This window comes from Symsagittifera roscoffensis, chromosome 6 (genome assembly GCF_963678635.1).
Source record: "Symsagittifera roscoffensis chromosome 6, txSymRosc1.1, whole genome shotgun sequence".
In the NCBI taxonomy this organism is placed as follows: domain Eukaryota; kingdom Metazoa; phylum Xenacoelomorpha; order Acoela; family Convolutidae; genus Symsagittifera; species Symsagittifera roscoffensis.
The window spans coordinates 41,723,768-41,738,239 of NC_087067.1; the positions used below are offsets into that span (position 1 = coordinate 41,723,768).

The 14,472-nt window shown below is 32.5% G+C and overlaps 3 protein-coding genes across 3 annotated transcripts in view; 1 reads left to right on the top strand and 2 right to left on the bottom strand.

Annotated features, from left to right (window-relative positions):
* The window catches only part of LOC134847564 (uncharacterized), a 318,779-nt gene that overhangs the window by 36,021 nt on the left and 268,286 nt on the right, over nt 1–14,472 (bottom strand). The gene's annotated exons all lie outside the window — the stretch shown is intronic.
* Nucleotides 1–14,472, top strand: part of LOC134847567 (casein kinase I-like) — a 584,249-nt gene that overhangs the window by 4,922 nt on the left and 564,855 nt on the right. The gene's annotated exons all lie outside the window — the stretch shown is intronic.
* The window catches only part of LOC134848749 (uncharacterized), a 28,876-nt gene continuing 16,940 nt past the window's right edge, over nt 2,537–14,472 (bottom strand). The window contains exons 6-7 of the mRNA XM_063866262.1: nt 12,327–12,532; nt 2,537–2,946 (exon numbers count right to left, since the gene is read on the bottom strand). Coding sequence (XP_063722332.1) covers nt 2,731–2,946; nt 12,327–12,532 — 422 coding nt within the window. The 3' untranslated portion in view covers nt 2,537–2,730. The remainder of the gene's footprint in view (nt 2,947–12,326; nt 12,533–14,472) is intronic.

Consider the following 14,472-nt stretch of genomic DNA (forward strand, 5'->3'; position numbering starts at 1 on the left):
AGTTTTCAGCATGTAGTCTCTTAAGGTCCCAATTCCACGATAGAATTTCACGAATCATTCCCATTACAATATCATCCTTTGGCTCTTGATATTTTTGGTTGTTCAGATAATTATTGAAACTTAAATGAGAAGATTATTTGTGCTCACTTTTCACAACTACGTTTTCAATATTCACGTTGTTAGCTGTGATCAAAAACAACAGCTTCACCTGTTCTGAAATGATTCAAAACTAGTGTAGTTGCGGCTTTTGTGCAATCTAGTGTCGCAAAAAAGTTCTTGCATTTTCTCAATTTTGTTTTCTTTTTATCTATAAAACCAAATAAACATTTTTCTTTCATTTCTTTGTTTTTCATTTCATAATTTTTTCACTGTTTCTTCATCCCCTTCGAAATAATAAAATTTGCTGTTTTCAAAAGAATAATTCGTCCAAAGAAAGAAGTTTTAATTTAACAGCCGAATCAATAGACATAAATAAATTTGAAAAAGTTTAGAAAACATCCAAGCAAATTTTCGTTTCAATTAACTTTGCCGGTTATATTCAAGATAATCCAGATATCTGGCATCAAATTCACTATATGTACATTTAATCTGAAATCAAAAAACTATCTGATATCTAGGACGATATCTGAAAACTTTCCAGTTATCTGATTTTTTGACCCAATTTTCTGATATTCGATATCTGTACCCGATAAACCTGCGCCCAGAATTTTTACTTTCAACATCTTATTGTATACTGAAAGTATTTTGGTCACGTCCGCTTTCATTCTTGCTGAACAAAATCAGCTCAGATTTGTCAATGTTTAGTTTCTGCTGATGCTTTGTAAAATAATGCGAAAATTTTTTGACAAGGTTACCAAAGATGTTGATGAGCAAAAATTAAAATATGATAATTGCAAAAACTAAAACATCATCTGCATTTTGAACTTTTTTTTTGCAGTTTTCGTGTAACTGTTTCCTTCAGTTATTTTTGTATGGGTTGAAATTTGAAGGTCCTTTGTATGTTTCTTGAGGCACATGCTGGTTGAGTGCTATCCAGTGTGATTCTGTCTTTTTTTACTATAACCTTTTATTGTCTGTTGCTATTAAAATTCAAAATTTTATGACTTTTTGTGTCCAACGCTTTTGAAAAATCTAGTAAGGCTTCGGCGACGTATTTAGTTTTGTCCATACAATTTCAGAAAAATTCAATACGGTAAAGTACTGCATCTATAGTAGAGTATGATGATCTAAGACCATTTTCTCTATGTTATAGTAAGTTTGTGCTTTATAGAAACTCAATTTTTCAATCATTTCAAAATTAAGTTTTTCAAATATTTTTGATAATGCGCCTGTTACTGATATTGATTTGCAGTTTTATGCTAATTCTGGTTCATCTTTCTTACATATTGGAGTAAAAAAGACAGTTTTTCTTACATAATAGAATTTTAGTTTTAGAAATAGTAATAAACGTTTAAAATTACCTTGTAACCTTTGTGACATTCTGTTAGAACGAGCAAACGATCCTACAATCACTCGAGAAAAAAGACAAAGGCCTCAATGTCAGCCATACCAATAAACGGAGGAGAGAAAAACATAGAATTCAAAAAATCGAATAAATCAAGTTTTCTAAGAACTGATGAATTCTGCCATATTGTCAGATATTTGCAGATAGAGATAAAAACGAACGAATTCTTGGTATGATTTTGATGATAGGATGGACAAAAATTTTTGTTCGATCACAAAATCCGCAACGGTCCTCGGTTTTAACGAAAATTAGGAAAGTCGACCAAAGTTAAGCAGTTACGTCAGCAGACCTTGTTCGACCCACAAGGTCGTTACAGAACAAATGTCAACTGAAACAATCAATACATAATTCGATTAGCTCAACCTGGAAACCCATCAAATGAGGTAATTGTAGGTTTAGCAATTGTAGTCTCAGTGAACAGAATCACCAATCAATTTGCGATTGGCTACTTGGTTTCTTCTATTGGAAAATTGAGTCAAGATTGATAGATGTATTATTCTTCAGATCAATATTCAAATGGATAGTTCAATTTCTTCACAGGTGATGCCATTATATTGAGCAAATTAACACAAATTGACTTAATGAACAGACTTTGAATGATTTTTATGACTGAAAGCAAGTTTGTTTTAAACAATAATCAAAATCTGTTCATCGAAATTGTTGATCTTATAAAAAGGGCTTGACTATAACATAAAATTTCGATAATATTTTTGATAAGAATTGATAATATTGGCTCCGATTATTACAATATGCAGCAAACTAGCAGAAAGTCTATGGTTTATCTGAGTACATTATGAGCATGGGTTTATACGACTTTCAAATGTGCTAAAATTTTTTAAACCGAAATTGGTTATCTAAAATATTTACAAATTTTACAAATATTCATTCGCCGGTCGCGATTAGCTCTTTTTCTTCCCCGCCTCTCAGCTTAATAATTACTCAAAAGAGTAAAATAATTTATGAAAAGTTTCTATCTAGCTTACATGTTGGGTACGCAATTATATTCTTTATAACAATCATTGTCTCGGTCGAAACTGTCCAAAAAGAGCCTAGAAACAGTATTTTGACTAACGAGCGCAGAAAAATTTGTCAAACTAAGGTCGTTTTAGTGTTCTGGAAGCGCTCGGAAAATCAGTTTGGTCCACACAAAAAAATGAGAAAATCTTAGGTAAAATGGGAAACCGAAGGAAAAGAGCCCGAAAGCTTCGAAAGCTTTATTCATATGTTCATCCAATGATGAATTTGTTCAGTGCCACTGCAGCCATTATCCCGACAGCGAACGATTTGTTGTTCACACCTGTTGAGGTCCTTTTGTAGAGATCAGTGAAACTGCCAGTCTCTGCTCCCCTGGCACTCTGAATGTCGCTGTAGTATTTCGGGATGTTGTCGTCGCCACCACTGGCTACCATATCCATTACACACGCAGCATCAGATTCGCACGCCTAAGCATATATACATAAGAAAAAAGCTGAAAGATGTTTTATTTTAGTTTTTTTTTAAAATTGATATACCTTTTTGCACTCAACTTCATTTTTCCCGAATCTATGTTTCAACAAATTCTTCTTCCTTATTTCAGTTTTACAACTTATCATTCTTAAATAATAATTTTGGCACTTATAATTTCTGATTTTTAATTTCAACATTTTAATTCCTGAACTGTTTGTTTCGATACTTGCAGTTTCTTCTGCTTTATTTTGAACACGAGTTTGATTTTCAATCCGGCTTCATTTGAACTCCGGCATCTTCGAGCTCAGTATTAAAAACTTCGATTTAACCAATTAAGTTATTCAAGGTCGTCAATATTGCCAACAAATAGATATTGCGACGATTTTTTTTTGAGTCTAAAGATAATACTGAAATAAAAGTCTAAATCCATTTGTTGAGATTCAACTATTTTTTTTTAAATATATTTATAGAATTGTTGAAATTGAAAGTCAGGAAGTCGACTTATTGAAAATAAATTTAGGTTTGTTGAAAAATAAAATCAGCATGTTGAAACTAAAAGCATAAAAGTATAAATAACACAGAGGCGAAGCGGAGCTATGGTTACGTGCAGATGCTTCAACAAATTGTTCAAATTCTGCGCAGAATGATGTTCTGTGAACAAGTTTTTTATGGAAAAATTTCTAATTGCCGATTGCAGCTCCCTGGCTCATCGCAAAAAAATAAACTCGTTTTCTTTAAAGAATCGGGAACACGAAGGTACATTTGAGTCATCTCGAAACCCATTTTTGTGCAGCAGCTTTCTGTTCACTTTGCGCATAAGTCTTTGAATATTGATGATGTCGCATTAATTGTTTCCAGTGAAACCCTTCAAAATATGAGCAGTAATAAGTTTTTTTTCCATGAAATTGGCCCAGTGATCAACCGAAAGGTCTCGTTATAACTTTTTTATGACGTTCATTTGACCTTGTAATTGAAATTGAAATATACTAGAAGCAGTGGACTAAAAAATCACTGACTGGAGGGAGCAATCCAAAAAGTTTTACTCATTTAATGTTTCTCAGAGAGCGTACAAAGAGAAGGGTTGATTAAAGAGCGAGATAGATTTGTTCTTCTTAAAAAACAACTCAAACATTTTGTTGTATCCAAAAAGGTAGTGTATGTAAAAAAAGTTTTAAAAAAAGAGGAAACTTCAGATGGTCAACTTTTGAGAAATCAAATCATTTTGCTGAGCAAAGTTAAATGCAAAAATTAATCTAATTTTAAGTACTTAGTCCAATTTTTCTAATTGAAATAACGGATGGGATAAAATTTTATGCGGTTTGACTTCGTTGCTTTATGTCTCTTTTTTCAAAAAGCTGTAAATGCAACACTGTAGTCAATTTTAAAAAACTATTTCCATAAGCTAAAGTTCCCAACTCGATAACTGATTTTCCAATTGATTGATTTATTTTGTACAAAATGTATTCTGACTTTGAAAACCATTCTTGAAAATCTACTAAATTTTTATCAAGCTTATCTATAATAATTTTGAAGATCAATTTTTTGGCAAAATTAACATTAAGATATTTGCAAGAGCTTTTGCTCTGAATAGTGGAGTTTTTTTTTCAAATGTTTTTTTCAAAGTTTTCCTGATTTTTTGTTTATGGCTAGTATTTAACTAACATAATTCATCTGTATTTTTAATTGAATGGCTATTGTTCAACCATATTTAAGCGTTTTTTAGACATTGCAAAGAGGGGGGTGACAATTTTTTTATCATAAACTGTGAGGTCATCTGCACAGAGAACTGTTTTCCTACCTTCAAACACTTTTGAAATTCTTCCACATAATAAGAAAAAATAAGGGTCCAAGTGCAGAGCCTTGTGGTACACCCCATTCGATTGGTACCATCAACGAATCCATATACTTTTAACTTATGTATAGGAACCGATTGTCCAGGTAAGGTTTTATTAAATCAAAGAACATACCCCGAAACCCGTGTCCTTCCAATTTAGCCAAGAAACCTCAAGATCTTTTATATCAAACGTCTTTAATAAAACAGGCATGACCAGCCATAAGTTTGTTGAAACTGCATGATTACTTGATTGAACATAAGAACATAATTTCGTATTTGTTTTCTGAGATCCCAACAGCTCAGCTCGGTACAAAACTTTGATTTTATTTGATAATATTGAACATATTGAACATTTTCTGCAGCTCAAAATTCTTTAAACTTTGGTTCAAATTTTTTGTCGATAGCAAAAAATTAATTAGTCGAACAAAAGTTTTCAAAATTATTGAGATTGAGTATTTTTTTTGAGCAATAATAACCCATCTCAAACATTCATTAATTCGAAGCACTAATGGCTCACTTAAAACAGACAAAAAAAGTCGTAAAATTATGTTGCAAATGCCATCACGACCAACGGCACTACTACTGCTCGCTTTTTAATTCGCTGTACTGACATCTTTCGGATCGACCACAGAAAATAAAAACGTATCTACAATTCTAAGATACTTGAACTTGAAGTTGGATACCAATACTTTTTTTAAACTAAAATTGGCCCTATATTAGCAAAATTAGAATTCAATTCCTTGAAGTTTGAAGTGAATTTTTTTTCACAGGATTTACAAAATTGTTTGAACAAATTGAATTTTTGTTTCTTAGTGCTTCCTGCAGAATGATCATAGATTTTTTAGATTTTTTGATTTCTTAGATTTGTAATGGATTTGATTCTTGTTTAGTTCTTATTTAATTTGCTCAAATTTGATGAAACTAGGGTATATTTTTGTAAGAACAAAACTTTTCTTTCTTTACTTTATGACATTTTCGAATTATCCAATTCTTTCTCTTAATTTGTTGTTCTAGACAAGGAATGAGTATATCTAGTGATTTAATTATTTGATTATGATGATAACCCTTCTTTTGTCAAGATTGATACAAAAATGAAAATTTTGGAAAAAATTTTACGAAACAGAAGTATTTAAAAAGGTAATGTTTTTCACACAATTTTTGTAGTAGGTGAACCCCTGGTGTGGGTTCAGTTTTTTGTAATATCAATTTCTTTGAACTCAATTCACAGAGGATAATCATAGCTGACATTAGTTTCAATCGTATAGGTTTCTTAAAAGTTTGCCAAAAAAAAACAATTATCAATACAGGTTTCTGAATTGGATGTTATTCTAGTTATTTTTTTTTTGTAAACTCAAACCAAATCATTTTAGTAGATTTCGATTTTCCTCAGTTATCAAAGTATTTTCCAGAAAAATTGATAATCAGGTCCTCACATAATTTTAGTTTTTTTTAATGTCTAGAAAAAACTCTGAAGACTTCATAAAAAATTTGATTGCCAAATGAAAAGGTTTATAAAAAACTGATGCTAAAATTATTCAATATTTGACCCATATACGGAAACTGATAATCTTTCTGAAGCTGTTTTCACGTTGAAACCAGGATTTAAAGTATAACTAATTTTTTTCCTAATGAAAAAATCATAAGCACAATCATTTTTTTCTTTTGGGCATAAACTAACATTGTTATGATAGCCAGATGTCTTGTAATAAACAGGTAGATAATTATAAGAGGGCCAATTTTCACAAAATGCAATGATTATAGGTTGCTTAACAAAACTATCAACAAAGCACTGTAGTTCGTCATGATTGCATCGAAGCAACCTGATGTTCAAATTTACAATGGAGCTTTTTTGAAATTCTCACCTCTTCCTCCCTCAATATTGTTGCAATCTATTGAGCAATAACTGCTAAACAAAAAAAAAACAGAACGATTGAGTTTTCAGTCAAATAGATAGTTTCTGATTAATTTTGCCATTCCTGACTTTTGTTCTCAGGAGAATCAAAAAAGCAAATTGTTGTGCTCTTTGAGATCCACTAGAGTTTTTCGGTTCTTTATATCTGCTGGTTTTTGTCAGCGACCCCTTTCTTTGTGCTGTTCATTTTGCTTTTTGCTTTTTCTAGGGTAACTCGCAAATTATCAACTCGAATACTAAATTCCCGGTTTATGCGATCACCAACTATAAAGTTACCTCCCACTTTTTTGCTGCTTTTTGCGACAATTTAATTTACAAGTTTTATTGAATGGTTGTTTTTGCAAAACAACCATTTCCATTCAAATAAGGAAAACAAGTTAGACCTGACAATTTTGCTGTCATAACCAATGCCAAAGAATCCTGAGCCTCCTTCATTTCTAATTCATTCTTAGCTAGTCTTCCGTTTATGAAAAGACTTTGACTTTGTAGAATTTACGCATGCTGCCAACATTTTTTTTCATCACCCGTAAAAATTACTTTTGTGTGCAAAATAGACAAATAAAATCATAAAAAGATGAAACAATCTTACTTGATTTTCCAGCGAGAGGACGAAATTCCTCGATTGCAGATGCAGAAAAAATGTATTCAAAATAATCATAAATTAATTTGCAAACCTCATTGATGAACGATACATTTTTTTAAATAATTTATCCTACACTTCGTCAAAAAAATCAAGCAATTTTTACTTCAATACTGCTCTCGAGCTAAAAAAAAAACGGCGCTGAAAATTTTTTCGTCGAAATTTGACAGTAATTGGACTTGTTCAAACTGTGAAACGAGTAGACTTTTGCAAGCTGGGGTGCGTCAAAATTAATTGCAATTTTCAAGTAAAACTATTTCTTGTTTTGACAAAAATTTCTTTGACAAAGTTGTTTCGTATGTTATGGTTGTATAAAAAAATTTAACAAAAAGGCCACCAACTCTATTTCTGAGAAAAAATTTTGCTGCTAGAAAGATCATCAATGTGTGAGTGTGCGCCAACAAAACGCGAAACGCCAGACCACTAATTACGAGAAAAATTTTGACAAACGAATAAACACCTCCCGTACTAACCAAAATATGCTATCTTAGAACTTTGTTTCATAAGAAACTTACACTTAATTTCAAATTTAGGCTCTTAAAATTTTAGAAGGAAGGGGTTTGTTTATCAGAATCGTAAATAGGAAGTTTCCATGATAGAATTTTTATAAATTTTTAAAAGCCAGTCTTTTAAAAGCAAGTTTTAGTGAATGATTTCTATGATTAACTTGGTGATGAAAAAAGCCTTATCAAAATTGAAAGAAGATCTTACATCATGCGTTAAAAACGAAATGTCCCACTGCGAAAAGAAAGTAAACCTAAAAACAATGTCAAAAGCGAAATTACTCGAGACAAAAAATCTCCGAGACAATGTGAAAATACTAGGCCTTAGTGAAACATTACTCACAAAGGGAGACGATGGAAACAACAAGGAAACAAGTTGTTGATGTAAGCAATGCCCTAGAAGCACAAATATCCGAAAGGGATATTTCGATTGCGCACAGGCTGCCTCTTCGAAATAATAGGAACCAGCCAATTTTTGTGAGATTTGCGAGGAGAATAAAAAAACACATCTAGTGAAAAAAAAAGAATTTAATGAATCAAGAGGAACTGAAGAACATCAAAAAACTCGAAGATCTAAGTGCTGAACTAATGAAATCAGATGAAAAAATTCAGTCAACATGGACCCGCGAAGGAACTATTTTCCTTATTTGGAAAGAAAATCAAAAATTTTATAAAAATAATGAAATTGTACGAGGGGGACTATTCCTGGACTATAACGTTGATAACGCAAAGAATTGCTTCACTGGTGTTTTCCGGAGTGCTGCCGCAGAAATGGGATCATAAAGAGGAACAGCAAAAAAAAACAATCCAGCAAAAAGTTAATGCGGCTAATGTCGAAACTCTACTCTCGAACGTACGGTCAAAAAAAAACATCAAGAAGATCTAGAAGCACATCTAAGTAGTCTCGAGTTCCCCATAAATGCAATATGTCTAACAGAAACTTGGCATAATGAAACGGATTATTTCGAAAGTTTCTAATTAAAAGGCTTTCATACCTAAATAACAAATACTAGGAAGACTACAGATTGGGGAGCAATGATACAGATCGGCAAAAAAGTTAGTTTGATAGTACCTTACCAGAATCCATTTCTATCCTTGTTGAAGTTAGTGGAATTAAGTAGGTGATTGCTTTGGCTTCTGTTCCCCCGAGGTATGATAAAGGTAAGTTTGTCGAAGAGCTCGATAAAGAGCGATAGTTTCTTGCGGCTTTTAAAGTTCCAATTGTTCTGTTGAGAGATTTCATTATCGATACATTACAGGAAAACAATCTACAGCTATCACTTTTAGCTACAAAAAAATTTAATGATTTCGAACTATTGATCAATTGCCCTACTCGAGTTAGTGACGCATCTGAAATTTGTGTAGATCATGTCATTACAAGGATTACAGTAATTCAAATCACAAATGTGTTAAGTGATCAATGTTTTTCCGATCATTATCCCATCCTATTAATAACACTTTTCGGATTGTAAACTGAACTGTCAAATATACATATCGTGAGATGTCATTAGTTACAAAAGGATATATGCTGATAGATTTCATTAAAATACTGAAACAAATTTGAGAATGCTCAAATTTAGTTAGCGACCACAACCCGGGTTGTGTCTACCAAGAAATCAACGATAACTTTCTAAAATCAATGAAAATTTCGCGCCGATACGCAAATTGGTTAAAAACTTATGACTCATTCACATTGGTTTACTAAAAATTTAAAAATCTTCTGAATTAGGAGAGATATTTTGTACAAAATATGGAAGTTAGACAAAGAAAACTCCAATAAAAACTATAATTTTTCGGCGAAAAGTAAAAACAAACAGTATAGAGAGAGAAAAAAGTATTAATTGAATAAATTTAATAAACATTTTGGAGATTCAGGACAAGTTTTCAATATAATGAATATAATAAAAGGTAGGACGGCATAGCATCAAAAATGCATCAATCTCTAATGAAAGCGGGAGTATTTCAGATCCATTGTGAATATCTAACGCTTTCAATGACTAATTCTCTTTCATTGGCACCAACCTAGCTTACAAAAGTTGACCACATAGAACCAGTGGTTCAACTCAGAAAAGTGATTTAATCGTTGTATCTTTTAAATAGTTCTTTCCTTGAGATACTTGATGTAATTAATAGCCTGGCCTCGAAGCATACATGTGGTAGAGATGAAATTAGTAACCTCTTTCGAATCAAAATCTGTTATGTGATTGCACTATATTAAACTCATTTGACTAGTATTTCGTTTAATGCTGTGGTTTTTATCATTATCTCAAGTATGCTAAAAGTTTACCACTACGTAAAGATGATAGTCGAATAAAAATGAATAATTATCGCCCGATATCACTCTTAAGTAGATGTAGTGAAGTAATCGAAAAGATATTGCACTCATGTGAATACAATTATCTCGACAACTTGAACTAATATATTATCGTCAGTTCGGTTTTAGGGAAAAATGCCACGGTGGATGCATTTACAGAACTGACTAAAAGACTTAGACTAGGCAGTGATAAAAATATAAAATGTTGCATTTTTATCTAAAAAAAGCTTTCGATACGCTGGACCATAAAATTCTCCTTGTCAAATTAGAATACTCTGAATTTTGTCGTAATTACTACAAGTGGTTTGAAAGTTTTTTATCTAACAGTTTTTAGTGTCTTCAATGTGGCAACTTTACATCTGTTTGGCTTTCGGTTAAAACGGTGATACCTCAAGGTTTCGTTTTAGGTCCTCTTCTTTTCCTCTTTTATTTTAACGACAGCAACACGCAGTTGTCAATTTTGATCTTTTTTGCAGACGATATTAAAATATTGTCTCAAACTTCGATCTTAGAGGAATACCAAAAAAAAACATTCAACGATTTTTTGCTCTTGGCTGTGTTCAAATAGATTAACCTTATACAATGATAAAACTACTTTATTTAGATTTAGTATAGATGTGCTTCTAATCTATATATCAATTTACTCATTAATACGTTTAAAGTCAGATCCTGCTGTAATTAATTAGATGTTGTTGTCGATGAAAAATTAGATTGATATGAGTTTTTTCCTCATATACAAAACAATTAAATTGAAGCTGGGTAGTCAATGTGGCGTTGTTTCAAAGAATCAGATATTATGTACCTTCATCAATCTTACTGAAACATTATCAAACGAATATCAAGCCATTAATTCAGGTCATATGACCTACTTGTAAATGGATGCCCAAATTCCGCTCTCTGAACCCAATTCTGATGATGCACCAAAAATTATTCGCATGATTTACTTTAAAAGGAAGTATGATACTTTTGTAAGTTGTTTTTTTTTGCGAAAAAAAAAACTGACGGGCCTTGAACTGTATATCTACGATTTGTTAAAAGTTTGCTTAATATCACTGAATTAAAGGCACTCAACTTTTTTTCTAAAGTCTATGTTTTCTTCGAAAAGCTTTTCATACAATATCAGGAACTCAAAATATCGAAATTTTGTTCCGCCTTTTTGTTATAATAAGGAGAAAGCATATTCGCTAACCAACAGAGCATCAAAGTTACTTTTTATTTTGGCTAAGAATAACCTGTTACATGAAAAAGTTGGTTTGATGACAAAAAATTAAGTGTTCTTGTCCATAATAAATTTAGAGATGTTTATACTTGGAACTCTTGAATTAGTGAAAAACTTTTTCGATGAGGTTTTTAATTTGGAAAATAGATACCCTTTGTTAGATGCTATCAGATAACCTTCCTAGGGTTGCGAATTTATGCTGAAAACTTGACCCTCTAAATTTTTTGGATTAAAAAAATATCCGAACTTCTGTTAACAAACTACAGCACAGGTCTGAACAGGTCGTGAAACATGTCAAACATAAAAATCGACGGTCAACTCTAGGTAGTTATATACTAACATTTGGCTTTTGTAATTTTTTTGTAATTCTTTTCTGTAATTATTAGTTTTTCTAATGTCAAATTATGTTTGCTGTTTATCTCGGAACATTATGGGTAGACTCTAAGTGGACATATCTTGTGGCCTTCGTCTATCCTTTTCATATTCATGTTGATTTGTTCATTTATCGACCATCGAGAATGCAGCAAAGTTGGAATTCTCAATAGAAAGCTCAATGCTAGTTTACTGTATTTGTTAATAGGGGAGGAGATTCTTAAATAGGTACCATAGGGGAATTGTTAATTGTTAATTGTTAATTAGATCCTTAGAAGTTATGTAGCTATAAGCTATCTTCTTGTAGTTGTCTAATTTTAATCATTGACTAATTAAGACAAAAAATTGGTAGCTATGCCAGGTTTCTAGTTGTGAATACGTTTTAAAAATTAAAAACCAGCCTTGGGCTTTCAGAGTAACCTAAAAACTCCAGGGCAACCTGTGCATTACTTTTACATGATTTTTCCCGGCAACTTTTTGAAGCATTTCATATTTTCAGTCAAATTTATAGTTAATATTTCAAACAGTTTTTTTTGCTTTGTTTGTGTAAAAATGTTTTTGAAAAAATTAAAAATAACGTACGCTGCTGTAGGTAGATTCCATGTCTTCTGTCACATTATACACGGAAGTGCCGATCTGCAGTCCCTCGTTTTCCCAGCGAATCTGGTCTGCAACGGGAGAGCGGAACAGCCACAGAATGGGGTCCACTTTCCAGGTTTCCCCAAAACTCCAGTGTAGTTCAAAAAGATCCGTCTCAGCAAGTATAAATCCTGGTTCACCTCCATAGACTGAAAATGTCCCTTATATACAATTACAAAGTGTGTAAAAATACAATTTCATATAGAGGGTAAATGAAAAATTCGTTTCATACCATTTCCGTATATGGAATTTAATCACCAGCTTTTTTCCATGAATAACTAACGCCCAATGAAACTGATAGACCCCCAGGGGCGGATTTAGGGGAGGGCGCGTGGTGTGGACGCTGCTTTCCCTCAGGGATTCGACCCCCTGCCGACCTAAAGGGTCCCTCTTTTATACTATTTTGAGATATCCATTTTTGGTGACGGACCCTAAAATTTTTCTAAAGGCGCCTTTGGCGCCAAAACATACTAATTTCAAGTGGGGAGCGCGGCCCGAAAAAACGTAATGTTTTTGTCAAGGTTTTCCAAAAAATGCCTGAAGACTCATTTTTTGGCCTGTTTTTCAAAATTTGGTCGTAACAGAGTCTTTGTAGTGCTTTGGGAGAGCTCGAGAAATCAATTTGTACGACCTAAAAAAAGGTCGACAAAAGTTTCGATATTTTTTTGAAAATCCGTCACCAGCCCCCCCCCCCCCCCCTCCCTCAAGAATATCCTAGATCTGCCCCTGTAAACCAGATTCACATTAAAAGTTGCATCTCAAACCATCATTAAATGACGATAATTAGTCGCAGCTAAAAAGTCGCAGCTAATGACGAAGCAGCTAATTTTTCGAGTTCTTTCAAAAAACCTAAGCATACAATTTACATACCTTTTACATGACTACAGAAAAAAAATTCAAAACTGAGGGGAAAAATTTGTGTGTTATTTTGCGTACTTTTGCTCGTTATGTAGTCCAGACCTAATCCTTTAACAGAAAGAATTTACGCAATCAATAAAGGCATCTTCTGTAAATCACAAATTGCTGTTTTGTCTTCATAGGAAAAAAGAAACTTGAATCGCTCAAAAAATCAAAAAAGGAGGCTTTGGTTTTCAACTACGCAAACTTTCAAATGAGAAGCAAATACAAAAAACTATTGTTTTAAGACAAACAAAAAACTCTAGAGGAAAAATGACAATTATTCAAACTAATTTTTGGCAAAAATGATAGTCATACAATTTTAATTCAGCAAAAAATGCTAGTCATGGGATTTTCATATACCATTTTTTGTTCATTAAAGTTGTTAGATATTGTTTGAAAATCGTTTGTTCAATGAACAGTTAGTAAAAAAAATGATCTCCAACGTCAAAACAGGCACTTATACATTCAATTCGTTTGCTCATATTATCCCGGAAAATGTCGACCCGGGAAATGTGGGAAAATTATTTCAATATGAAAAGGCTTGTTTCGATGTCAGGCCCCAATTTTTTACTTCACCATGAAAGAAAATAATTAAAAATCTATTTATTAAGAAACAAAGTTTTTTCGTCAATCAGGACACTACCGAAGTCGTAACTTTGTTTGCAAAAACTTACTAAGAACCTTGCTGTTCACAAGCAAAATTGGCTAAACCGCCTAAATATTTAGAATCAGATTAACTCGAAAAAACTAAAGAAAACCATCTAAAAAATTAAAAACAATCCAAGTCTAGAAATTGAAAAACTCCATTACAGAAAAGAACAGAGTGACCAACCTACATCGTTTGTTATTTAGATGAGCTTCAACTAAACCGCCAGAAAGCACACTCATTGACCAAGTTCTACACATTGACCAAGCTGACAGCAACACAGTTTTGTCTTCAGTGTTCATCCAGTGACATTGTTTTTGCAGTTGCCGTTACGTCTGGTTTTATAATATTTTCCGCCTGTCTAAGTAACCGAACGATTTATTATCAAGTATTTGAAGCTTTCAATTGCCTGTTTTGAAAACAAAGACCGAAAAAAAAAAACAAATTCCGCACCGTCGTTCTTTTTCCTCCGCTGATTGAAGTTTAGGTCTAGCTAAATAGAACAGGAGTTAACAAAGACAAATCAGAGATTATAAAAAAAGA